The 25,405-nt window shown below is 39.1% G+C and overlaps 1 protein-coding gene across 1 annotated transcript; it reads left to right on the top strand.

Annotated features, from left to right (window-relative positions):
* The first annotated feature begins 907 nt into the window (after positions 1-907).
* CHKA (choline kinase alpha) lies at positions 908-24,780 on the top strand. Its single transcript, XM_014957558.1, has 12 exons — positions 908-1,349; positions 5,022-5,133; positions 12,150-12,203; positions 17,682-17,795; positions 18,438-18,571; positions 18,853-18,957; positions 19,294-19,352; positions 20,679-20,766; positions 21,459-21,567; positions 22,057-22,163; positions 22,473-22,554; positions 23,370-24,780. Exons 1-12 carry the CDS (start codon positions 1,006-1,008, stop codon positions 23,427-23,429), a joined length of 1,368 nt encoding a protein of 455 aa, XP_014813044.1. The 5' UTR covers positions 908-1,005; the 3' UTR covers positions 23,430-24,780.
* Positions 24,781-25,405: the final 625 nt, after the last annotated feature.

Raw genomic sequence — 25,405 nt, 5'->3', positions numbered from 1 at the left:
ATATAGGTATGAGTCAGCCCTCGCACATGATAACTAAGTAACTCAGTAACTTTCCGTAAGAAGTAGAGTTTAAATAAACATATTTTTGGTTGCTGTAATCCTCTTTGTACAGCACAGAGATCTCTCACGTGTTTTCGTGGCATGTCACGGGAATGAATGACACCAGCATCTTACGCAGCCTTGGCACGGCCGGCCCTGAAGGAGCACCAGCTCAATTAAACACCCCATAATCAAAAAGGCAAGGAAGGCAGCTTCACCGCACAGCCCACCGTGAGGTGACCCAGGCCCCGGCCCAGCTCCCTCCCTCAGCCCTCGGTGCTCACCTCCCGCTCAGCCCCACAACCCGTTTGAACCCCCGCTGTGGCCCGAACCTCCCCCATTAAATCTTCCTCAGGCCTGAGCGGAGTGGGAGCGCCGGGAGGGGGCCGAGCCCTCAGCGACAGGCACAGTGGGGGGGCTGCGCCCGGCGGGAAGGGGAAGCGGGGCACGGGGTGGATCTGACGGGCCGGGGCCGGCGGCCGCTGTGAGGAGCCGGGGGGGAAAGAGGGGGTGTCACCTTGCACTGCGCCCCCCGCCCCGAGCCGCGCGCGCTGGTCGCTAGGGGAACGGCCAATCGGTGTGCTCCTTGCCCGCCCCTCGCGCACAGGAAAGGGGTTGGGGGGGGTGGGAGGAGGGCGGCGAGGGCGCGAGCCTGCTCCCTCTCCTACCAATCAGCAGGCGTTCCGGGCGCTGGCAGAAGGCACGCGCGCCCCTCGCGCTCGCTCGCAGCTTCTCCCCCTACCCACCCCCGCTCCGGGCGGAGCCGAAAGCCGGCAGCCAATCGGGATGGAAGGAAAAGGCGTGAGCCGAGCGGGCCCCGCGTGCCGCGCTGCGTATAAAAAGGGGGGCCGGGAGCGGGCGTGCGGCTCACTCGCCGCTGGCGCTCGAGGGGGAGAGTCGCGCTGTCGCTCCCGCCCGCTCTTCGTCCGAACGCCCGCCGCACCCCCCCTCCACCTGCCTCACGCCATGAAGACCAAGTTCTGTAACGGCGAGACCGACCCTTCCCCGCTCGGGCTCCTCCTCGGCTGCAGCCCCGGCTCCGGCGGGGGCGGCGTCGTCCTTCCTGCGGCCGGCCAGCCCCCCTCGCCGCTGGTTCCCGGAGACCCTGAGGGGAAAGACCCCGTCGCGACGGGCAGAGGCGGGGGCGCCGCCACCCCGCCTTCCGCGCTGCTGCTTCCGCCGCCGCCGCCTGAGGAGGAGCCGCCGCTCGACCCCCGAACGCGGCGCAAGGCGTATCTGTGGTGCAAGGAGTTCCTGCCGGGGGCCTGGCGGGGGCTGCGGGAGGAGCAGCTGCGCATCAGCCCCATCAGGTCAGCGCTGAGGAGGAGGGTGGCTGGGCTCTGCGGGGAGGGGGCGGGGCCGGCTGGTCGCTGGGAGTCTGAGCCCCTTCCCGGCACAGGAGGTGCGGGGAATGAGGGTCTCCGTCTTTCCCTTTTTCAAAAAAAAAAAAAGGAAATAAAAAAATCTTTGTCAGATTTGCATTTCTGGGCGGAGGGCAGGAGGCTGAGGGGACCGGCTGCGCATCCGCCTCCGCACTCTCTCTGTGGCGGCGCGGGCATCCTTCCCCCGCTCCGCACACCGGCGTGGGGCGGCGGGGCGAGGCCGGACCCACCGCCTGGGCCCGGGGAGGCCGGGGGGCTGGCCCGGGGTGGGAGGTGGAAGGGCCTGGGTTCGTTGCGTCAGGCCCCCCCTCGCCCGGGGGAGGGTGGCGGTGCGGGGTGGCTGGTACTGCAGCGCCTCGGCCCGGAGCCGGGGGAGGGGCCGGGGCCTTGACGGTAACGGTGATGGAGCCGGTAGAAACAGCTGCAGCGAGCGTGGAGCCTCCCTCCTGAGATAAAAAGTGCCTATTTTGGCGTTGTCCCGGCCGTTCTGAAATTCCGAGGTTAGCAGGTGAATGCGGCTAATCGATGACGTGAATCATCTTTTAGCATATATAGTAACAAGTACTTGTGACTCAGCACGTTGGCAGCTTGCAGGAGTCTGATTTTTGGCAGCAGAAGGATGTAAATTGGGGATGTTCTAGAAGCTGTATGTAATGTGTTTGAGATCCCTGCTGCCTTCGTGGAATAAAATAATCTGGCTTTTGTATCAGTCCTGTATGCTAGTTACCTTGGTGTTAGTTCAGAATTTTGTTTTTACAGACTGCTTGTCGAGTGCCTCAGTGTGTGATCATTCTACCGGATCAAATATAAGGTCACATACAGTTTCAAAGGATATGGTTGTTAGTTTATCCCCTTGAGTCCTTACTTTGCTTTCCTAATGTTTCTACTTTTGTTCATACACAAAATACATACAAATCTACTCTCCAGTTAGCTAAGAGAGCATAAACTGTTGGCAAAACTCTCATATATAAATGCATAATCAAAACCCATTGTGCTTACTTCTAAATGTATTTTTAAAACCTGATTAAAAATGAGCAACTTACTGCAAGCCAGTGCAGATAGTATTTGTATCATTTCTCCTCACTTGGCATGATCATAATAAGTTTATAAAGGGAGAGAATTTTTAGAAGACTGCTACTGTTCCTAGACAGTAGCCCATTCTGATAATGTCTGCAATTTGGCACTTAATTCTGTTTTCATCCTTATTAGTGTGTACTGCTGACTTTGGTACTTACTTTCTAAAGCCTTAAGTTTTAGCACAGTTACTCTTGCATTTCTTGGAAAATTCCCCTCTGAGACACCACTTCAAAATGACTTGATGGTTTCTGGATTAGGAGGAAGAGGGGATGGGCTGGAATTTAAGAATGTGTAAAAACATGCTAATTAGCAGTTGTATTTACTTTGGCAAAAGTATCTTCACCACTTATCTTTGGAGGACTCAGCATCATATTGGTTTGATTCTAGCTTCATAGAAGTCAAGCACTTGATGTGTATTCTCCACTGTCAGTATTGCCATTTTGACTGCGTTAGGGCAAATGATGTTGATGAACGGCTGTTAGATACTTGGTATCATAGGATGAAAGGGGTCAGTCCTTACTGTTTGAGAGCAAAGAAATAAATTCACATGTAATGAGAATGCAAGTATGTAGGCACATCTAATTGCTGTGTCTGTGATTTGGGGAAAGCTCTGGGAAGCTTTGAAAATAGGTGACCCTGTTGGAAAGGCTTACCTTTAAGTAACTTCTAGCAGTAGACTAAGTGGGAGCTTTATCTGTATAAGGGTGAGGTGTGACCTTTTCACCCTTGGACAAGCTGTTGAGTCTACTGACCTTTCAGGAGAACAATAGCTTTTATTACACTCCTGAACTGATTTCCTTCATTAGAGGTAACCTTTGAAATCCGAAGTGCATAAAACTGTAGTGAAACTTCTGTTTAACGAAGCTCAGCCTCAGTAAGACACTCCTGCTTGGCTGGAGAGATATGAAAAAGTTTTCTGGCTTTTGTGCACTGTGTGCAGGCTGAACATTGTTTAAACACAGCTGCTTGTACAGGATTTTGAGCTCTAGTTGGATATTTTTTTGTAAAGTGGATTTCAGTGTGTTTAGTTCTTCTATTTAAGTATTGGTATTTTCACCAAAGTCTACTGGGGCTTAGTAAAGGTGACAAATCTTTTTTTTAAAAAAAACTGTCTAGCACAGTTTAGATGAAGTCAGAAATGTAGGTGGTATAACTAACCAATGTTCTGATTGTGTCTGAATATTCTGGCTTTGCTCTTTGTTTGATATCCTTTCCATCTGTCTGTTTTTCCTACCTGTTCACCTTCATGGTTCAAAGTTACTTCATATCTCTTGTCTCTAAACATCATTTTTTTGGATGCCTGCCAAGCCACCTGGTTCTCTTCTGCCTTCTTTCTTGAGCATATTGTGTAGCTGCTATTTTACCCTATTTCTTGAGATATTTTTTTCCCTTCTCAGTTGTTGACCTTGGATATGCAGGGCAGCTCTTCTTTCTCTGTATCATCTCAAAGCTCACTGCAAAGTAGTATTAAATACTTGGGGTTTGGGTGTTATGAAAACTGCATTACTTTGTGAAAAAAATAACAACATGACAGAGGTACTGCTATTTAAATTCTAGAGTTACTGCAGTAAGTCATGTAGCATGTTACAAGAAAAGTTACTTTTAGAATCTATGCAACTTCATCCCTTTACTGCTAGCTAGTATATTGGGATTATTCTTGAAAGTCCTTTAATGGTGAGACAGGTTTTTTCAGTAGAGCTGATTTACATTGTTTTGCAAGCAAACAAGAAGTTTCAGGACTTTTCCTTCTTAAAGTAGAGCAAAATCTATTGCAGAAAGGAAATTTGAAAACTTAGTAATGAACATACTGATAATGAAGAAGATGGAGAAAGGCAACGTAGTAACGAAAATGTGGGTTGAGTAGACTGGTGTTCTTAGTGGGCTACTAGAAATCAAGAAACTTAGCTTCTTTAATGTAGTTATCTATCTAGCTTGATAAACCTGCAGAAAAGAAATGCTGTCACGTTTTCCTGTCACTGTTGTAAAATATTCACTATAGGAAAAGCGAGCATGCTGGTATAACCCCTGAATGATCGAAGCACAAAACACCCTAGTCTTAAAGAACTGCTATAATTCTAAATTTCAAAATTGAAAATGAGTCCCTAAGAATGATAGCCTAAGTACAACTTGTATTCACTGCTTAAGTTTATTCTGCCATCTTCTTGCTTGTTTATGCAGCCAAGTATGTCTGAAAAGACCCCAGCATCACTTCCTGGAAGTCCTGAGAATAATTAACAGAAGCCTATATCTTAGTTGCGTGTTAAGTTTTACATCACTTTGTTCATAGGTTGAGCTGTAACTTGAATAAATAGATCTTGATGGTGAACTATAAATTAAGAAGCATGAAGCTGCTGATCTTTTTATTGAAGCCTTATGTATTATGAGTTATTTGTACTGTTGGAAAATTGTTTCTCAGGTTGGAGCAAATCAGTTCATATTAAAAGGATGATTAGTGTGCCTCTAATATGTAGAAAATGAAACATATATGCTCATCCCAAGTTAAATTTACCTTTTTCTTGGTAGAGGTGGCCTCAGCAACATGCTGTTTCAGTGCTCACTACCTGATACCATTGAGACAGTCGCAGATGAACCGCGGAAAGTTCTCCTGCGCTTATATGGTGCAATCCTGCAGATGGTGAGTACGTAGAGTGATTTGGGAGTGGGAGGGTTTCTGTAGCTTAATTGTAGTATGTTTGGAGATCTTCATTTGTGACACACTGCAGGTATCTGCTGCTTTATCCTTTGGGGAATGTGTTTTAGTGGTAGCTGGGTAGATTGCTAGCTTAAAATAGTTTTCTTTATTGTTGTTGTCTAGAACTGACACTGCTTTCTATACAGATCCTGACTGGCGTGTACCAGCTGAAGGCTCACTTGCTGTCTGTTTGATCAGTAATGTTTTGTTTATGGTGTTAAGTTTGGACTGTGGTGTTTCAGAAGTTATTAAAGTTTGCTTCTGTACAGTATGTAGGACTTTGGCATAACTAGCAAGATTGCAAGAGACTAAACCACTTAATCTTGGTAACACTTAAGAATTTTGGAGATAAAAGTTGAAGATTGTCAAACTTGTACAGTGCTCAAGCATTTAATAGAGATCTCATCGGTAATTGTGTTGCTGGAAAATTTGATCTACAGTGTTAGAACAAAAATGAAGCACAGCCATCTCATTCCAAAACATGCTTTCCTAAATGTGTGATACGCCCTGTAGCTGGCATAGAAGTTTAACCAGATGTTTGTCGAACTCTTCTAATGTTATTTTTTCTTTTATTTGGTTAGTAAAATGTAAATAGCATTGAAATTTGTCAAACCTTAAGAGAAGTGGTTGGCAAATCTTTTTCAAATTGTAAGGCTTAAAATCAAGAGTATTTTGTAAAGGTGATCTCTTCCAAAGCTTACAAGCAGTTATGGTAGGACTATACAGCAGATCTTCTCTTACCCATCTCTGCTAGACACTTGATTATATTGTAAGTAATTAATCATAAGTGTTTAACCCTATTAAAAATTGCAGCTTCATAAAATTATATTTGGATGTTGGCAATTGTTTCTATTTGACTTACAGGGTCTGGTGTTATTATCCATTAATTTGATACTTTCCAGTACTCAGTCACTTGCTTTGAATAACTTAGCCAATATTTTCAGCAGATTGTTCCTGAAATTTCAGCCCATTCTTCCTGATTCTGCTGCCTTGACCAAACTTATTATTAGATCTCATTCGATACTGACATGTAACTGGCTTTAAAGTGCTCTTTTATTATGCTATGAGAGGTATTAACTTTCCCATGGTAGCGAACTTTACCAGAAATATGTAAAAGATTCCAGTGGTTTGAAGTACTATGAAACACTTGGCTACACCACCGTATGTGTGATGGGAAAGTTAAACTGATGAACAAGAAAAGTGTGTTTAAGTTCATTAATTCAAGTTTAAATAGTCTTTTCTTTAGTTTAACAGAAACTAAAAGCAATTTGGAAAAATGGTGGTGAGAAACCTTATTTTTGAAATAACTCCTAGGGTTGATGCTAAGAATTTTTTTGAGAATTATTAATAGCTTTAATATAATGCTGGCTTAATATGTAGAAGGCTTGAGTAGGAACATGGGCTGTAAAACTTCTGTAGTGGCAGAACTTGTTGCCTAAGAGCTGTGAAGAAATGTGGCCTTTCCCTTATATTTCAAAGGAAAAATAGACTCTAGAATTTGGTTGCCCTCCTCTTCCCTCAGGGTTTTTTTAACTTGCCTTTTCTGTGCCCCTATCCACTGAAGAAATCAAAATAAAATTTTGGGCTCTAAAATCAGAACTAATTTGGTTTGAAAATTGAAAGTGTGTTCATAACTTTCTAACCTTTCTACTCTTGGTGTTGAAGGATCTTTTGAGATGTCTAACTTCCTTTATTTCCGTAGTGGCAGTGAAATTGACTGCTCTTGTTGGTGCAGTTCACTAAAGGTTAAGTAAGCAGAGAAAGTCCCAAGGTAAAACTTTCAGATTGCATTGAGGTTCACAATTTTTGTCAACAAACATTTGTCTCTTCCAGCCCCTCTACCTTAAATGCAAGTTAAAATATAAGCAAACTGTTTTAATGGGGTATTTTAAAACCTCACTTAGGATTCTTATGAATTTCTGGGTGGCATAAGCAGAATCTTATGACAAGCCTGTTATGAGGGAGTAATTTGATATTTTTTAGTAATGTTGCTTAAGTTTAGAGCCCTATAGAAATTAAGGGACGCTGCTTAAGTAGAGTTTTGAAACCTTTTGCTAAAATCACAACTTAATTCTCAATGACTTAATTGTAACTGCCACTGGGTATTAGTAGTTACCACTTGTTTGCTTGAGCCTTTTGTAGCATGTTTTAACTCTTGTCCATTTTACTTTCTGTTGAAATTGGAACACAAAATAGTGATAATATCTTCTTATTTCTTTGCTGTAAATACTGTAGATATATAGCATATGCACCAAATTGTTGTATGTACAGGACACAAGTTTAAATTTTGAATAGAAGTGAAAAATAGATACCTGATACTAACTTGAAAATGAATGATACTGGCACCATAATTCTTTGAGCCACCTTTCAAAGGAACCTTTTTTGCTGTTTGAAAATAGCCCCAGTTTGCTTATTATGAATCTTGGAAGACACAAATGTCAGTACATGAAACTCATCCAATATAAACCATGCCAGTTGGCTAGAGCTGCCACACAGGGAAGGCTTTGTGCCTTCCTCTGTCATAGCTGATACGTTTAAGCCAATTTTTTGTGTGCATGACTGTTTTGGGGGGAGCTGGGGGGAGACTCAATTGAACTGGCTCGGCCATTATTGTGAATGGTCGCACTGGCATGGATGTTTAAAAGTCAAGGACTTCTCTTGAGTATATCCTTGAGCAGAACTTTTTTTTAAGACAAGTATTTGTGCTTGTGACAGGTTAAAGTACTAACCACATTAAAACTCAAATGTTTGAGGCACAATGCAGATATGTTCTACATTGAAAAAAGGGAAATGTCTTACTCTGCTTCACTTATTCTTGCTCCAGCTTAGTTGCTAAATTTAAAGGGGAGCATTGAAAGTAAAACTTCCTCATGTCTTTAAATGTTGGCTATATTAGTGGTAAAACAACCAAAACAAAAGGTTCTCCAACAATATGCCATTTAATGTTCAGACTTTAAGATTGGATTTCATATGCAGGTTACTGTAGTGTTTTTACTTAAATTCAGAACAACCAAAACTTCCTAAATCTTAGAAATGCTGATATGATTTCAATGTAAGCTAACCTCAACAAAAAGATAAAGCAGCTCAAAATAAGGTGAATTTTTTGAAGTTCACCTGTCAAAAGGTAACTGGGGAATTGATTCCCATTCTTTTACACATGTCAAAAGAACCTTGAACTCTGATCACTGGGGCTCTGTTACTTTGCAACAGCCAAAACAAAATCTTGTATATAAATGGGGAAAACCAAACCTGTATTCCTAATGTTCTTCTCTGGTCTCTCAATTTCTATGTGAGCAGACACAAAATAAGTAAAATGGTTGCCACAGTTCTGTGGTAAATCTTTTCCATACCTGCCTTGCTGCCTTTTATTTTTTGTAACTAAATAAAATGCAGACTGCTGTGTAACTGTAATTATCAACGTCTTCTGTGGTTGTTGGTGTCCATGTCTGTTTGTAGCATGGAGTAACTACAAATCCCTGGCACTGGCAGACGGCTTGAAAGAAACCAAGCACCTCTTACGGGGATATATTTGTGTTGGGTGGAGTTAAGGGTGTTCTGGGGGTAATGTACCACTTTAGTTGTATATGCATGTGTTCTCTGCTGCAGGCTTGCCCATGCGATCGTGCCTAGAGCACTCTGGTTTCCAGGTGACAGACACGATTCACGGTATAGTATGAGATCTCTGAAGTTGGAGCATTCTCTACAGCTTTCATTTTCTTTAGTACTGGATTTCATTGTTTAAAAATAAGGCTTAAGTAGCACCAGCTACTGTCTGTGCATCTGAATATTTACAGAAATAACAAAATACCAAAGTACTGCCCCTTCCTTTCCTCTGCTCCCTCATGAGAGAATGGTAACTTGAAATGAAGAGGATTAGAGATGTCTTTTGTGGCTATTGTAGGGCTTGAACTGGGAATTCTTCACATGCTAGATCTTAAAACTTCAGCAAATTAGTATCAGTTCCTTCAGATCTGGCAGGGATCAGTGATCAACAGCGGATTATTTGAAGGAGAAGTATTTTTTTCTGAATCTAAAACTGTGTTCCTATACCATGAATTTCAAATTGATGTCTTCCAACAGCCTCTAGAACTAAGAAAACTTCCCCTACATACATTGGTTCTAACCTTTCAGGCAGTTCCTTGTAATGTTGTAATTCCTTGGGATTTGAATTCCTGGGGATTTGTCTAAAATAAAGTATTGCAGTATTTTCAAGTCTTGAAAACTACTAGAGCGGAGTCAACTCAGAAAAATGGAGTTATAATTCAAGGTTTAAATTTTTGGGCAGAGCTAAGGGTTATTTGGGGGAAAAAAGATAGCAAGTTTCTCCTCTATATGGAATTACACTGCCAAGCATCACCTGGGATTTTTAATACAGATATTACCTTCCAGCTACAAGAGAAATAAATTTGGAACATCAGGGAGAAAATGATGAAGAAATTATGTCAAACTGCCAGATGTATAAACAGTCTGGTCATCTTCTGATCACAGATCAGATAATGTGGAATGACTCCCATTCTAGGACTTTATTATACCTGCAGCCTCCTGCCTTAAAATCAGTTTACATGATCACTATGACAACTTCAGTTGTCTCTATGCATATAGCTGTCCTCCCTTACTAAAATTGTAGTTAGCTTTCTTAATCTGCTTTGAGAGTAAACCTTCTTGTAATAAAGAAAGCACTGAACTATTAAAAGAAATCTTAAAGATGTAGAACACATTCTATATGTAGTCCATTCCTAGTTAATATTTCCATACAGAGAGAGTGATTAAAAACCTCCAGGGATTATTCAGTGATTCTCTTATTTGGGTAATGAAAATCTTGTTGCTGTTGGAAGTAAATAGCTCCCAGAATTAGACATAAATTGGAGTGAGCTACTAGAGTTTATGGAAAGACTGAAGCTTTGGTTGGTTTAGCCAACGACACATGAGCTAAATATATAGATCAAGTTACCTCACAGTAGGAGATCTTTCACTTTAAACCACTGTTCTCACAGGTGATTGTGCAGTCAGAAAACAATCAAATCCTACCACTTTAACATCTGTTAAACTCTTAAAAGTCTGTTGCATAAAATTGCATCCTGCTTGCTTCATTTTCCTTGACCACACCTACTGGAGACTTTCCTAATTCTAGGCTGAGTACATGGCCACTTGTGAAGACTGATCCTCTCCAAGCTCCCATTCATATTTGCAAGTTAGTTACATATTACTTTGAATTCATTCTTCTCTGTACACAATGATGTATGCTGAGGGAACAGAAAAGAGGAAGGGATGATGCAGAAGTCTCCTTTTCTGATGACTCTGCAATACATATCCCTAATTGTGTGTCTCTCTAATGGCACAGTAGATGCCATTAGGCTATCTCCAACACTAATTTGAGGTGGACTTTTAGAACTGGCTAGCTCTTCGTACAGTATGACTTCTGGAAAAGTGGATGCCAGTTCAGGTTCTAGGGAAAAGCCTAATCTGCTTACCTTCTGATGAACTGAACCATTCTGAGAGCACCATTAATCAGGAAAGACTCCTGGATGGTGAGTAACTTTCTGACTGTTCAAGAAAAATCTGTAAGATGCAAGAGTGGTATTGATGTAGGACATGCTTGTTCAGAGAAGCCCTCTGTAAATGACTTTAATATTATTGAGTAGTTATGCATTTAGCTTTAGTGAATGTTTTTACTTTATTAATTTCCTTGAAAGGAATATAAACTAATAGTAGTTTTCATATTGTCTGGTTTTAAACTTACTATCCTAGTGGAATGGGAAATACTTGCTGAAAGACCATCGATTCATGATAACTATACTTCTTCTATAGCTTCTGAAATACTGTAACTGCATAGCTTGTGTAAATCGTTAGCTTGTTGTATTGTACTTAAGGCAGCTGGTGTTGCTTAACTGTATTCCATTAAGTTCATATTTCCACCCTTGTTTTGGACATGTTAGAGCTTTGGAACAGAAAGGTATGCACATGGTTCTATAAATGGAATGTTTTTGTTGAGAAGGTGGAGATGCAGGCTACCTTTATGGGCCTCTAAAGCTAGTCTGGTTTAAACAGTCAATGGTGGAGTTGCAACATAAATAGCAGCCACAAACTGTCACTAATTCTAAGCAAATATTTGCTTTCTCTCCTCCTTACCTTCAAGCCCTTTAAAGGACAAGGTTTTTATTACGTTTTGAATTTTAAATGTGCAACTCTATTAAAAGCATGTGCCATTGAGGGTACAGTTGCTGAAGGTATGGTTCGGTACTCTGAAACTGCTTTATAATGGCTGTTAACAATCCTAGCACATGCATGGAATTTGTTAAAGATTTGCTAGTATACTGCAGTTCTTACTGAGATCTCTTTAGTTTACATGGCCAGTTCATTCAAAGAAAAATCTTGGATTTGCACGGCCAGTGGTACATTTTACATGTAGCCTACAGAACATAATGTAAATAAGGAAATTCTAGTCACAAAAAAAAATCTGGAAAATAAGGTAATAGAAAAAAGCGAGCTTCATAACATGCCTCTTCTAATAGTCCTCCTAAGGCTTTTATGTAATCTCTGTAATGCATCTTTTAAGTTTTATGCATCATCTTGCAGTTTTAGCTGCAAGAAAAATATCATCCCAGATGTCATGCAGAGGGATTTAACTTTTGGTTAATTAAAAATGTTCATATAAGCTTATGATGCATTGAAATCTTGCTTTGAAATACTGGGAAACAATAAAAACATACCTGAAAATCAGCTCTCAGACTATTGGAGTGGCTTGGTCTCAGTGGCACATCCTTTTGAAAGATTTTGGAATTGTGAAATAGTGTGATGGTCAGAGGTCAGATGGATACTAGTGCTGTAGCTGTCACAGATCAAGACAGTGAGACAGCTAGTTAATTGTAGCTGGCACTTCTACTCCCTTTGTTCTGGTGGTTGCAGGTTAATCCTGTTAAATTTCATCTTCTCATTGTGTTTGCTTTTCTCATTCATAGAGGTCCTGTAATAAAGGAGAGTCTGTACAGTCTCAGAAGGAAAATGACTTGCAAGTGAGTAATTAAATTTGCTTATTCCACAGAATTTTATAGATGACAGAAATGTGGTGATCCTGCTCAGTCTAAACCAGTTGTTACTCCCCATAGTGTCTGGACTGTGTTTCTAAAAACTGTAAACAGTAATGAAGAAAACAAATCTTTCTGCTCATAGGAGTAATGTAATGTGAGTGTCTACATAGTTTGGAAAGATGTAAGCACTCCACATTAAGAAGAAACACCCTCCCAGTTCTACCCTAAATGGTTTCTTACCATTTCTAACATTGGTATCAGTACCACTATTTCTCATACTAGGCTCTTTTTTTTTTCAGAGGAGGAAGATCAGTACTCTGCTTTACCTAATCCCTATTTTATAATATATTGATGAACTCTTCAGAGGAAAGTATATGGAGCTGGAGAGAACTTTTTGTATATGAAGTGTTTCTGATTAGCATTGTGCTTGGATCATCTGTGTTCTGCAAACTTTATAGTTCTTGCCTTTGGAATCATTTCTGCTTATGCAGCATAATGTTTAGCTGAGTGTAATTTTTCATAAAGTCATCTGAACAGAATTTGGTAATTTAGATTTTTACCCTGGCAGTATTTTTTCAGTAAGGGATAACATTGCAGCATGTTAGCCAGATGCTTTGCTTATTATGTGCTATCGTTTTTCAGCTCTGTAATGGTTTTGGCAGAGATTAGGGCGAAGTACGTTTTACTCATTTGATAAGAGCTGGTTTTCTCCCCTTGTATTTTCTGCCTTGTGGGAATGTCATCTGAAACAGTTCAAGCATTTGTTTCTTTTCTAGTGAGTTGAAACTGGTTCTAAAATTTTTGTTGTTGAATGACTGCTTTTGAAGTTTTGTTGAACTTTCAGTTAAATTTACTGGAACAACTTCAATCAGTTTAACCAAGACTGAACTGAAAAATGTGCTGGCTTGATTCTTCAGTTTTCTTCAGTTGAAAAATGGAGGTGGCTTGATTTCACCCCCACCCCAAACCAGTAAAAAAAAGTTCCTTAAGTTGTAAAAGAAAACAAAAATCCAAGCAAGCCTCACCCTGGTGCCAGCAGTTCACAGAAGTTTTGCAGTACAGGAAGCAAAGTTTTGAACTTAAGAACTGTTTGTTACCTGAAAATAGTGATTCTATGCTGGTAGGTTATTGTTTTCTGCTATTAATCGTACAGTGCTGAAACTTCAGCTCTTGGATTGGTGTTCTCAAATCATTCGTGTCAGGATGGATTTGTTAATTTTCCTGAGTCTAGGCAAAAATTGTATGTAAGCTTCATCAGAGGAGTTAATGTCTTCCTTTGGAGAGAAGACAGACCTCTGGGTAATGCCAAAATGTTCAGGATCACTAGCAAAAACATCGTAACTGTTCAGAGCTACCTGGTGTTTTGACAACTGTGACTAGAGACGGGATAGTCTTTTGTCAGCTTACAAAGTCTTTTAACAGGCATTATCTATGTTTTATCTTAGTTTTGCTATAGTTAGAGGTAATTTTCCTCAAAATTATTATACAATCTATTTTTAGTGAGGTTTTTGTTGAAGCAAGAATGAAAGCAGAAGCTTCAGTTTCAACTGAAGTACAGAAAGGCTTTTGATCTTTCCTTGCCTGAATGGGAGTTGCATACTGGAAAAGCCTTCTAAAGAGTGTTTATAATTCTTAGGCTTGAAGTGCAACATTTAGCTGTAAGTATTTGTTTAAAAAAGAGTGCTCAAATCGTCTCCAGAAGCTTGTTTTAAATAAAGTGCTAATGGTTATCACTAGTTGAAACTGACTAAAATTGAGAGCTTCAGAGCTTAAACCAACAGATTGTTATCTTGGCAGTGTAAGTATATTGCAAAGTATTTGAAGGCATTGGGGTACATAATTTACCTAGTTGAGATGCTTAGTTCTTTATAAAAGTCATCAGGTGAACATTTAACTACATTAACATTCTACAGGATACTTTTACTAGTTTATTTCCACACCTATACTTGACAGTAGCTTATGGAGTGGAGACTTGGTAATGTGTGTGTCGGCTATTATGGAGAAGCTTTTGTGCCTGAGATACATAGATGATGTTGTTCCAGAGCTGTCACTGGATTTGTCCTCAAGTGACCATTCTGTTACAGTAGAAGTTCTTTTGGTGCTCTATAACTTTTTTTGTCTCTTTAAGAGTCAGGCCCCAGAGCATTCAAACTTGAATATTCTTGTAATACTGCTTTTAGATATTTGCCTGTAGTTTTTAATCTTGAAGTAGATCTTTTATGGAGAGATGCAGCCATCTTTGTTAATGCTCTGACACACAAGTTTACAAACTTGCAGTTGTGTAGTTGTGGGTTATCTGAAGGTTCTAAATTCTTAAGTGTGTCTTAAAGGGCTAGGGCTAGGCAGGCATGTGGCAGAAGTAAACTAGAAGTGCACTGTTTAGTAATTGGAAATTTCACTGTTTCTGGTTGTCACTTGTGATGCATTAAGGCACATCTTAATGAAGAATAGGCATGTGGTATGTGGAAAAACATGGCCTCTTTAAGCTCTGTTAATAAAACTTCAGGTTTTCATCTGTAACTGAAGGAATATCAAAAAAAGCTGTGATAGTAAACTGGAGTTTACTTTTGTTAATGGATCCTAACTTTTCTTTAAAGTTTCTTAGGATAAAGTTACCAAGCTAGGTGAGTTCAAGGAGTATGAAGAGGGTGAAACCAGGAAAAAAAACCCCAGATTTTTCCTCCTATTCTGTGGAAAAAGGATCAATCACATCAATAGGATATTTTCAGAGATTAAGAACAATTGAGTAATTTTGGTTATGTGTAAGATACTGTTCCTTTTTTTTTTTTGGCACTTGCTGTTATCCAAGTATCATGAGTGGGTTTTTCATTAAGATGTGAAAAAAACAACCGACATCTTCATGGGACAGCCACAGGATTGTGGTAATCAGACTTTTAAAACACTCTGGTGTTGTACCTGGCACAGACAAAGTCAATATTGACTAGTAATGGAGTAGACATTCAGTAGCCTGTATCTAATTTACTTTTTGGTGTTTGTCATGTGCAATGATTAGAAGTACCTATTTTTGGTGCATTAGTTCTGCTTTGAGGAGTTGAGATGAAAAACAGTGGAAGACATGGATGTAATACATGCATATACAAATCATCTTAAACTCTCAATTTATATTCTTGATGACTTTTACTTTTTATTGAAGTTAATGTTTCAGAACATAGTTAAGTGAGTTGTTCTACACTTCAGTATGAAATGCTAGAATTTCTTGAGAAGATGGCAGAATAATGAGATGTGTGCCAGTAATAAGAATAATTAATCAACAGAACTGCCTGGAGTGTACTCAAGAGTGGAACTTGTATAGAAAGAGTTACTTATTTTTCTAAAACTGGTGTGACTACAGTAATGCAAAAGGCACTATAGTCCAAAATACCTGAGAGCTTTCTTAATCTTGTGCTCTTAATTCTTATGCTTTTGAGTGGCATGGGCCAGAACTTTGAGATGAATTGCTCAAAAGTAGGCAGAGGCTTAGCAGACTTCTAGGATTTGACTGAACCTGGGTTCTGGTTGACGAAATTGCTAAAAGTAGTTTTATACTGTGGCTTCTGTTTATTGCACATCTTAAGTGTCAAGAAAGCTATACTTCAGTGACTTCTAAATGTCTTTTTGAGACTTATTTCATATTTCTATTTTTAAGCATTCATATTAAAAAGCTGTGTGCTTGTAATTGTTATGGGCTGAGTTTACTGATAGAAGAAAAGCACTGAAGAAAAGTTATTGGAACTTGAGCTATGTTTGGAGATAGAAAAGAATATTTATTCACACATCCCCAGATTTTTCCTCCTATTCTGTGGAAAAAGGATCAATCACATCAATAGGATATTTTCAGAGATTAAGAACAATTGAGTAATTTTGGTTATGTGTAAGATACTGTTCCTTTTTTTTTTTTGGCACTTGCTGTTATCCAAGTATCATGAGTGGGTTTTTCATTAAGATGTGAAAAAAGCAACCGACATCTTCATGGGACAGCCACAGGATTGTGGTAATCAGACTTTTAAAACACTCTGGTGTTGTACCTGGCACAGACAAAGTCAATATTGACTAGTAATGGAGTAGACATTCAGTAGCCTGTATCTAATTTACTTTTTGGTGTTTGTCATGTGCAATGATTAGAAGTACCTATTTTTGGTGCATTAGTTCTGCTTTGAGGAGTTGAGATGAAAAACAGTGGAAGACATGGATGTAATACATGCATATACAAATCATCTTAAACTCTCAATTTATATTCTTGATGACTTTTACTTTTTATTGAAGTTAATGTTTCAGAACATAGTTAAGTGAGTTGTTCTACACTTCAGTATGAAATGCTAGAATTTCTTGAGAAGATGGCAGAATAATGAGATGTGTGCCAGTAATAAGAATAATTAATCAACAGAACTGCCTGGAGTGTACTCAAGAGTGGAACTTGTATAGAAAGAGTTACTTATTTTTCTAAAACTGGTGTGACTACAGTAATGCAAAAGGCACTATAGTCCAAAATACCTGAGAGCTTTCTTAATCTTGTGCTCTTAATTCTTATGCTTTTGAGTGGCATGGGCCAGAACTTTGAGATGAATTGCTCAAAAGTAGGCAGAGGCTTAGCAGACTTCTAGGATTTGACTGAACCTGGGTTCTGGTTGACGAAATTGCTAAAAGTAGTTTTATACTGTGGCTTCTGTTTATTGCACATCTTAAGTGTCAAGAAAGCTATACTTCAGTGACTTCTAAATGTCTTTTTGAGACTTATTTCATATTTCTATTTTTAAGCATTCATATTAAAAAGCTGTGTGCTTGTAATTGTTATGGGCTGAGTTTACTGATAGAAGAAAAGCACTGAAGAAAAGTTATTGGAACTTGAGCTATGTTTGGAGATAGAAAAGAATATTTATTCACACATGCATGCTCCTTAGCAGGAGCTTAAATTATTCTTTAAGAAAAAAAGATAGAGGAAAGATGTAAAATGTACTCAATGGAAGCAAAATCCTAAGTCAGTTTTCTAAATGAAAAACTGGTTAGTTCATTCATTTACTTCATTCACTTGCATAGATAAAATGTCCTTTTGTGAGGCAGTGTTCCAAAGTGTGTTAAAATAGCCAAAGATAATATTTATACTTCCTGTGCTTCAGTAGGATAAACTCCTTCAGGAAATTAATTTGCAGAGTTCCAACAGGTTAGGAAGGAGAGGTTGTTTTGGTTTTTGCATAGTTTTCCTTTGACCTGGCCCACCAACAGTACCTGTTAAGTAATACAGATTTTCCTCCCTAGCTTTAAACTCGAAAGCAAAATATTTGTATTGCTTCCATGCTAACTACAAGTTGTTATCAATCAAGAAACTCTGGTTAGTAAAATGTTGAATCTTCTTTTTTAAAGCCAACCCTAAAATTTCTCACTTAATAGTGGTTTAGCTATTGTGCACACCTGGGTTAATTTCTGTGCAAGTATCAACTAATGCTTAAATTTTATTTCTTTTTGTAGGGGGCAGAAGCCATGGTTTTGGAAAGTGTTATGTTTGCCATTCTTGCAGAGAGAGCTCTTGGCCCAAAGCTGTATGGAATCTTTCCACAAGGGAGACTGGAGGAATTCATTCCTGTAAGTCCTGTTCATGATTAGTTAGTGGGCTGGTAGCTGTTTTAATTGATCGTGACAAGAAAGTCTCTGGACTGCCCAGAAAAGAGAGATGTGGGAATGGAATACTTAGCAACATGAGTAATTGCTAGCTGTAATATGATACAGTTATAGTGGGTGTTGGAGAGCCCAATTATAGCTCTTGCCAGGGAGTGATATCTAAAAACTCTTCAGCTGTAGCAGAGACTAATAAATGAAGATAAAAAGGCTGTTAGATACCAAGCATAGCATTGGAAACTGTGGAGTAACACTTTCCTTTAACAGCAACAAGAGCAGATGCTTTTGGTGTTCTTAAATATTTATACCCAATCTTCTTTGAAGATATTCTTAGTGTGACATGTGATGCTCCCCAGGTCTTGATCTAGAAGAGAATTGACTAAGTCATAAGTAAGCTAGGCTGGCAAACTCAGCTTTTCCAAAGACATCAATTTCATAGTTCATTTGGGATGAAAAAAAGGGTATTGCTTAAGTACTATGTTAAGTATTTTCTAGTATAGTATGTAGAGACTGATGATAGTGTTTGTAATTAATCACACTTTTGTAATTGATTAATTAACTGTATTTTAAGAATACTTTTTATTTTATTTTATTTTTATTTTATTACAGAGCAGGAAACTAAGTACTGAAGAACTAAGCTTACCTGACATATCTGCTGAAATTGCTGAGAAGATGGCTAGATTTCATGGCATGAAAATGCCATTTAATAAAGAACCAAAGTGGCTTTTTGGAACGATGGAAAAGTAAGTTATGCAGTACTTCAAAGTATGGAGAAAAAAAAGGTGACCTGTTGTAGTTCTGATAAGCAGATCATTCTTCCTGAATGCCCGAGAGCTCAAGCTCATCATACCCAGAAACTGGTTTCATGATTGAGGAACTTAAGTTACCTTGAAGAATAGTAACATTTTCTTTAGTAACTCTTTTGTTAAACTTTCTTGATTTCAGTTTTAAATGATATCTTGGTATGGGAAGACTAGTAAACTTATGGTCATGAATGCTGTACTATTGTCTCTATTTTTCACAGATACTTAAATCAAGTGCTGAGGATTAAATTTACCAGAGAATCCAGAACTAGGAAATTGAACAAACTCCTCAGTTACAATCTGCCCCAGGAAATGAAAAATCTGAGGTAGGCCTATTTTGTCTACCACTATCTTCCAATTTGCACAATTTCAATGTGAAGTTGTTTGCTTGTTCAAACACATCATATAGTGGAATACCATATAAGTTGGGGATTGTTTTTTGGTTCTGTAACCAACCTGAGTCTCATGACTACAAATTAATACGGTCAATTACTGATCAGTTAAGTCCAACTTTGTTGTCCTGATCTTGGGCTCCTATTTGAGAAAATAGTCTTGCTATAAATGAATGGCGCTTCAAATTCTTACAAAAAATCCATTCTTTATTTGGAAGTGGACCTGAAATTAGTGATTTCTTTCTTACAAGATCCTATGTTATTTTCTAGAGCCATGCTTGAAGCTACTTCATCACCAGTTGTATTTTGCCACAATGACTGCCAAGAAGGTAAGTTGATAATATTTAATGACCTTGTTCAGTGATGCAGCATTAAGTCTTTTCTGGTCACTTGTTTGCTTTCTGAGAGGTTGTCATGTTATCGAGGTACTGCCCTGGCAGCTCACCTGAAACAGCAGCCTGTGCACTCCCAGTGTGCAGCAGTTGGAAAGCAAAGTGCATTGCCTTCAGTAACCCTTCAGGCTAATTAAGAGAATATCTAGTATCATAACTAAACTAAGCCAAGCATGTACACATGCTCTGTTAGTACAGGTCAGTTGGTGATGGGAGCCTTGGGTGTTTTCTGTTAGGACTGTACCTTTTTTAGCTGTCTGCAATATACATGATCAGGATAGGGTATACTTTAGTCCTTTTAAATGAAAGATACTGAAAAAGTACAGTGAATGGTGAAAACAGACTAGGGTAGTTTGACTCAGCTTGTACTGGGAAGAAACATTAGGAAAACCCCGTCTACCTAATTTTAGTGTGCGTTCTTTCTCTGGGAGTCATGGAGGGAATAAGAACTTTTCTGAGCCAGTTCTCTAAAGAGATAGAGGCAGGGCTGAAAGTGTGAGGTGTTAGTGTTCCCTGTCACCTGTGCAGTGGGTAAGCTGGGCATGAATACTGTGCTTGTTCTATTGGTGCAAGGATATGGCATCGAGAACAGATGTACCTGTGGAGAGGGGACAAACTATTGCAGAAGTTGAAATTGCTCTAAATTTATTTACTAGCTGGCACCTGACAAAGGCAGAGCTGGTGTTTTTCCCATGAATTATAGTGACAAAAGTAAATTGAAAGACAGATAAAGCAATCTCCCTGTTAGGGTGAGCTTTTCTATAGGCGCTGATTGTGCCACGTATTAGAATAGCAAAGTGATCATTCTGGCTTTCAGGTTGCTGAAAAGCAATTCCTGTCCCAAGTGTGTGATCAATGATAGTGCTATGCAGGTATGAGAGATGTTGCATAATTTAGATCTCAAGCTGTGGAAAGAAACAATTCAGCAAGGACTGCTAAGGCTGACGGTGTCTTCTGAGTTAGCTGCAAGGTAAACTCTGGAGAAGCAGGACTCTTTGAAGAACAAATCTACCTGTGCCTGTACAGAAGAAAACTTTCTTCCTTTCAGCTTTACAAGGTTTATAGTATATAAAGTATATAGTATATATCTCACTGTTCAATGAGCTGATATACAGCCAATACAACTTTGCTATTCCTGTCATTCTTCTGTGCAGATGTAAGGGATAACTGGGACTATCTGAACAATGTTTAAGATAAAGTACTGCTTTTCTGTAATTTTCCTGGGACTTGATTGAATATACTGTATTATCTTAAAATTTTCAGGTAATATCTTACTTCTGGAAGGCAGAGAGAATTCAGAAAACCAAAAGCTGATGCTCATTGACTTTGAATACAGCAGCTATAATTACCGGTAAATCACTGTATTTTTCTATTCAGCAGAAAGGTGTATTACTTTCTACGTGTTAGTGAGAACAAGTGCTGCACTGCTGATTATCTGTTTGTTCCAGTGAATTGTGTTCTACTCTATTAGTGGGGGACAGCAAATATAACTAGTCAAAACAGCACTGGTCCCAATGGTTTTGAGTATAGGCTTATAGCAGAGAGAAAGTTGTTGATTGTCCAGACTAGAGGTGGTGTTTATGCACGAATGGCTTCTTGCTTACATGTCAAAATTTCTTTCTAGTGGGGAGATAAGGAAAATGGGAGATTGTGTACATGCATATGTAGGGCAAGTGGGATATGTTAAACACTTTGACCTCTTAGCCTCCAATAATGCTAGCATTAGAGGTGCGTCTGACATCATGCTGAGATGTAGTGCATACTGAAATACCTTAACTGTTTTCCTTTGTATAAAACTTAGTAGCAAAGTCTAGTATTTTCACGTAGCTGGTAGCTTGCATTCTTAACTGCCTATATTTACTAATTAATTTTAATAACTTGCAAAAAGTTGTATTCTAGTCATCAATTCTCTACCTTTGTTAGCAGAAGTGCTGTAAGTTCTAAGTAGCCTTGTGCTTTTAAACTTGATTTTAGGTTTACTTAAGCAAAACAAGATTGCTAGTATGCAAGTATTGAGGTACTCATCCTTTATCTTGTTTTCAGAGGATTTGACATTGGAAATCACTTCTGTGAATGGATGTATGATTACACATATGAGAAGTACCCATTCTTCAAAGCTAGTGTTCTTAAATATCCTTCAAAGAAACAACAGGTAGGCAACTAAGACATAATAAAATGCCAGCAAATTAATAAAATTCCAGTGTTCACAGTCTTCAAACCTTAACTCTCTTCACATTCTGTTTTGGACTTACTTTGTCCTAAGACCTTTCATCCATGACTTCCACTTTGTGTAATCGCAACTATCTTTGCTTTAAAAATAATAGAAACTTCATAGTAGCTATTCAGGATAGAATATTCACTATGTGTTTATGTAGCTGTCTACCACAAAGTCCAGTAGTTGTTGACTGCAGCTGTGAAATTAGTTGTCAGTAGCAAAATGTCATCTGTTGTCCTAATACTGGGCTTTTCTTAAACCAGACTTCCAAACAATTGGTAAAACCACCATTTATCTTAGTTAACTCCAGCACTGTAGATGTTTGGAAAAAAATAAATGACAGCTTGTTAAAAGTCCTGTCTAGTTCTGAAAGAAGCAAATATGTCTTGAGAGGAAGAATTGTAACTCTGCTTACTTGCCTTCCAGCTTCATTTTATCTCCAGTTACCTGTCTGCATTCCATGATGGCTTTGAAAATCTGAGCAATGAAGAGAAGTCCAAACTAGAAGAAGAAATGTTGATAGAAGTTAACAGGTAACTTGTCTTTCACAACTGTATCTTGAAATTTCCACCTATACTTGTATACCTCACTTGCTGGAGAAACTTCAGCCAAGAGATACTCTTAAGTGATTTATGTGGTAACCTTTAGATGTGTGGTATTCAGTATTAGTTGAGTAAACAAAATACTACTCCATGGGGAAGCTAATGGAATTATTTTCATAATCATACTTGAAGAAAAGGCATGGACGTTCCCAAACTAGGGAATACTATTCTAACAGGATATTGAAATAAGGTATTGTGACTTAGCTGAGTATTTCAATAAACATGGCCTTGTAATTTCAGGTTTGCCCTTGCATCACACTTCTTCTGGGGTCTGTGGTCTATTATACAAGCAAAGATCTCATCCATTGAGTTTGGTTACCTGGTAAGTTACTTCATCATAGTGTCAGGTAGTTACAAATGTATACTCTCAAGTAACCTGTGGTGCATTATCAGAAAGTAAATGAAATGGCCTCTCACAGTAACTAATATCTTATAGGTGAAGTAAAACTTAAAAAAATCAATTTGTTACTAGTTCGTGCTCTTTTCTTAAGAATGTAAAGAACACCTAAAATTGAAAAAACTTCAGAAATTCTTCCCATTGTTACATAGCGAGACTGTAGCCTTATGTGTCAGGCCTTGCAGTGGGATGATGCCTTGCAGAGAAGCAATACTATTGCAGTGAGATCCTGTGCAAGAGGGAAGCTAGCGTGCAGCAAGTGTGAAATTGGAAATTGAGTAGTCAAAGTGCACATGTAACAACATCTTGATATTCAGTGTGCAGCAGTTTCAGTGCCAGGTAGGTGGTTCTACTTGAGAAGCGGATCAGTCTAACTCTTAATACATGCTTAGTGTACTGTAAAGTGATAAAACTTTCAGGTACACTGAGTATCCTGCAGGAAGTGTTGCAGAAGCTATCTTTTAGTAAAATCCTGACTTTTTTTAGTTCCTGGGGTTGGGTTTTTTTTGTGACATGCTGGCAGCAGCCAATAGTGTTAGAGTTGAAATAAGGTTGGAGGAAATTTTGAGGCCAGAACACCTCTGGAGAGATAATCCTTTCCAAGTAGAGCTAATTAATGCAATGAGATGCTGGATTTGGAAGGTAACACAGATAATGCCTTCATTATGCTTCCACATCCCCAATAAGCAAATGCAGCTGCGTTTATTGCATTGAGTACTGAATGTCCCTTATTTCTCCAGGAATATGCGTTATCCAGATTTGATGCATACTTCGATCAGAAGAAGAAGCTGAAGGTGTGAATGTGGGAGGAGTGGCCTGTTGGTTACTGTACAAAGAGGGCAGCTGGACAGAATTTACACTGTGCTTAGGCTACTGTATCTCTAACGAAGGTGTCACTGAATTCCAGTTCCTTGGAACACTGGTGTACAGTACTGAAGACTGTATAAAAATGACTTGTTTACAGTTTCATAAATACTTGGAATGAGATTGGGAGGCAAAAGTAAAATACAACAGTGCAATATCTTTAAATCTTTTTGCTCTATAAGGTATTTTATATTATGGGAGAAGCTTACAATTAAGTGTCAATACCACATGCATCAGAGCAAATGGTGTTACTGTGAGTACATTTTCTAGGGGGGTGTTGGCATTATGGCTTATGTTGTAAGCGGAACAGTTGTAAAAGAGGATTCATTGTAGACACTGCCTCTTAATGAGAAAGCTAAGTGGAGACAACTGTTAAACTGTGAAGTAGGCTTAAAATCTTACTGTGAGAGTAGGTTCAACATGCCCCATGAACACTATCTTCAAAGCTGCTGATAAGTTACACCACTTTAACCATAAAGCAACTAAACACATTGAAGCGCTATGCTTTAAAGTGGTATCTACATATACATGAATGTTTCTCTTCAGCTGGTGTGCCTGTGAAGTATGAATGAACATTGAACTGGCCATTCTGAAGGAGTTTGTCTTGAACTGTTCATTCCACATCCTTCAAGAACATGCTTTAGCCCAGCCTGGTTCTCTCAAAATGCTGTGTCCTGCACAGGGGGTTCTGTGGGCTGGCAGCACTGGGAAGAGTGCCTTGAATTGCTCTAGCAACTCCCCAGATAACTGGATTGGCATTGACAATACTTGTAACTGGAGCCCATCTCTCTTGTGTTGCCTCAGTGTATGGCTGTAAGAAATAGTAGAGCCAAAGACTGTGGAGAACACTCGAGGAAATTGCTGTTCTGCCCATCCAATGCTTATGTGGCTTGGGAGGTGATTTTCTTGCACCTTCAGTTTTCATCAGGTTCCAGCAATCCAGTAAAGTGGAGCATCTTGTGGGGAACAATAACATGTATATTGAAACTTGAGTATAATCTGTGTACATGTCATCTAAAGATTTCTTTAGATTTTTGAGGACTTGTTTATTTTGAATGTTATTTGTTTGTGCTTTCTAACACACTGTATTATAAATAATAAACTTCTAAGTCTACCCTTTTTCACTTGTATAGCAAATACTATTTCAAGCAGCTGAAACGTGCAGCATTTGATGTACTGTATAGCATAACTTGTAAAAGCTGTCATTTTATTCTCTAGTATAGAGAATCATTTTCCATACACTCAGTTATTAATACTTTATAATAAATATAAAGCGCTTAAAAACATCATAGTACTTAAGTCTTTGTTATATCTGAGGGATAAAATGGATGCTGGTTTTGGCCTTAATCTATGCTGGGCATATTTTCTTGCTTGTCTTCAAAGGCAGACCAATTTAAGCTTTACGCTCAATGCTGTGGGATATACCTTTTACTTAAATGCATCTAGCATTTGTTGTAGAACTGCATGCTAATGGAAAGCATGGGGAAGAAAGGCAGTTAAAGCAAGTGATGAAAAGTAGACAGAAGATCAGTTATAAAGTCTGTAGTTTTAGAGGTGGGAAAAGGTTTAGGTTTAAACACTTTACTGTGTTGGTCCTCTTAACTATCCTGAAAACAAAGGTAAGAGTTACCAGCATATATTGAGTTTTACTGGCACATGAGATAATGTATTTATAGTATGAATAACCAGATAACTTCTGTAGGTTATTGAAGGTTTCATTTCACAGGCACACAGTAAACCCAGTGGGAATGGCAGTGGGATGATGCTTTGCAGAGCTGGAAAGGACTGATAGGTAATAGGTGCCCTGATTCTGTAAGAATCCCAAGGGTAAGTTCAAGTTCTCGAGAAGCCTGTGGAGTCCTTTGATTCATCCATTTCATGCTTCTCAAAACAAAAAAGGGAAGGAGACTCA

Source organism: Calidris pugnax, unplaced genomic scaffold, assembly GCF_001431845.1.
Source record: "Calidris pugnax isolate Ruff unplaced genomic scaffold, ASM143184v1 scaffold211, whole genome shotgun sequence".
Taxonomy (NCBI): domain Eukaryota; kingdom Metazoa; phylum Chordata; class Aves; order Charadriiformes; family Scolopacidae; genus Calidris; species Calidris pugnax.
This window is presented reverse-complemented; position numbering and strand designations above follow the sequence as displayed.

What these genes read in the sequence shown, in the direction of transcription:
- CHKA (XM_014957558.1), top strand. Translation starts at nt 1,006, where the DNA reads ATGAAGACCAAGTTCTGTAACGGCGAGACCGACCCTTCCCCGCTCGGG. An exon ending in CTGCGCATCAGCCCCATCAG is followed by an intron (nt 1,350 to 5,021) that starts GTCAGCGCTGAG and finishes TTTTCTTGGTAG; the next exon opens with AGGTGGCCTCAGCAACATGC. An exon ending in CAGGAAATGAAAAATCTGAG is followed by an intron (nt 18,958 to 19,293) that starts GTAGGCCTATTT and finishes GTTATTTTCTAG; the next exon opens with AGCCATGCTTGAAGCTACTT.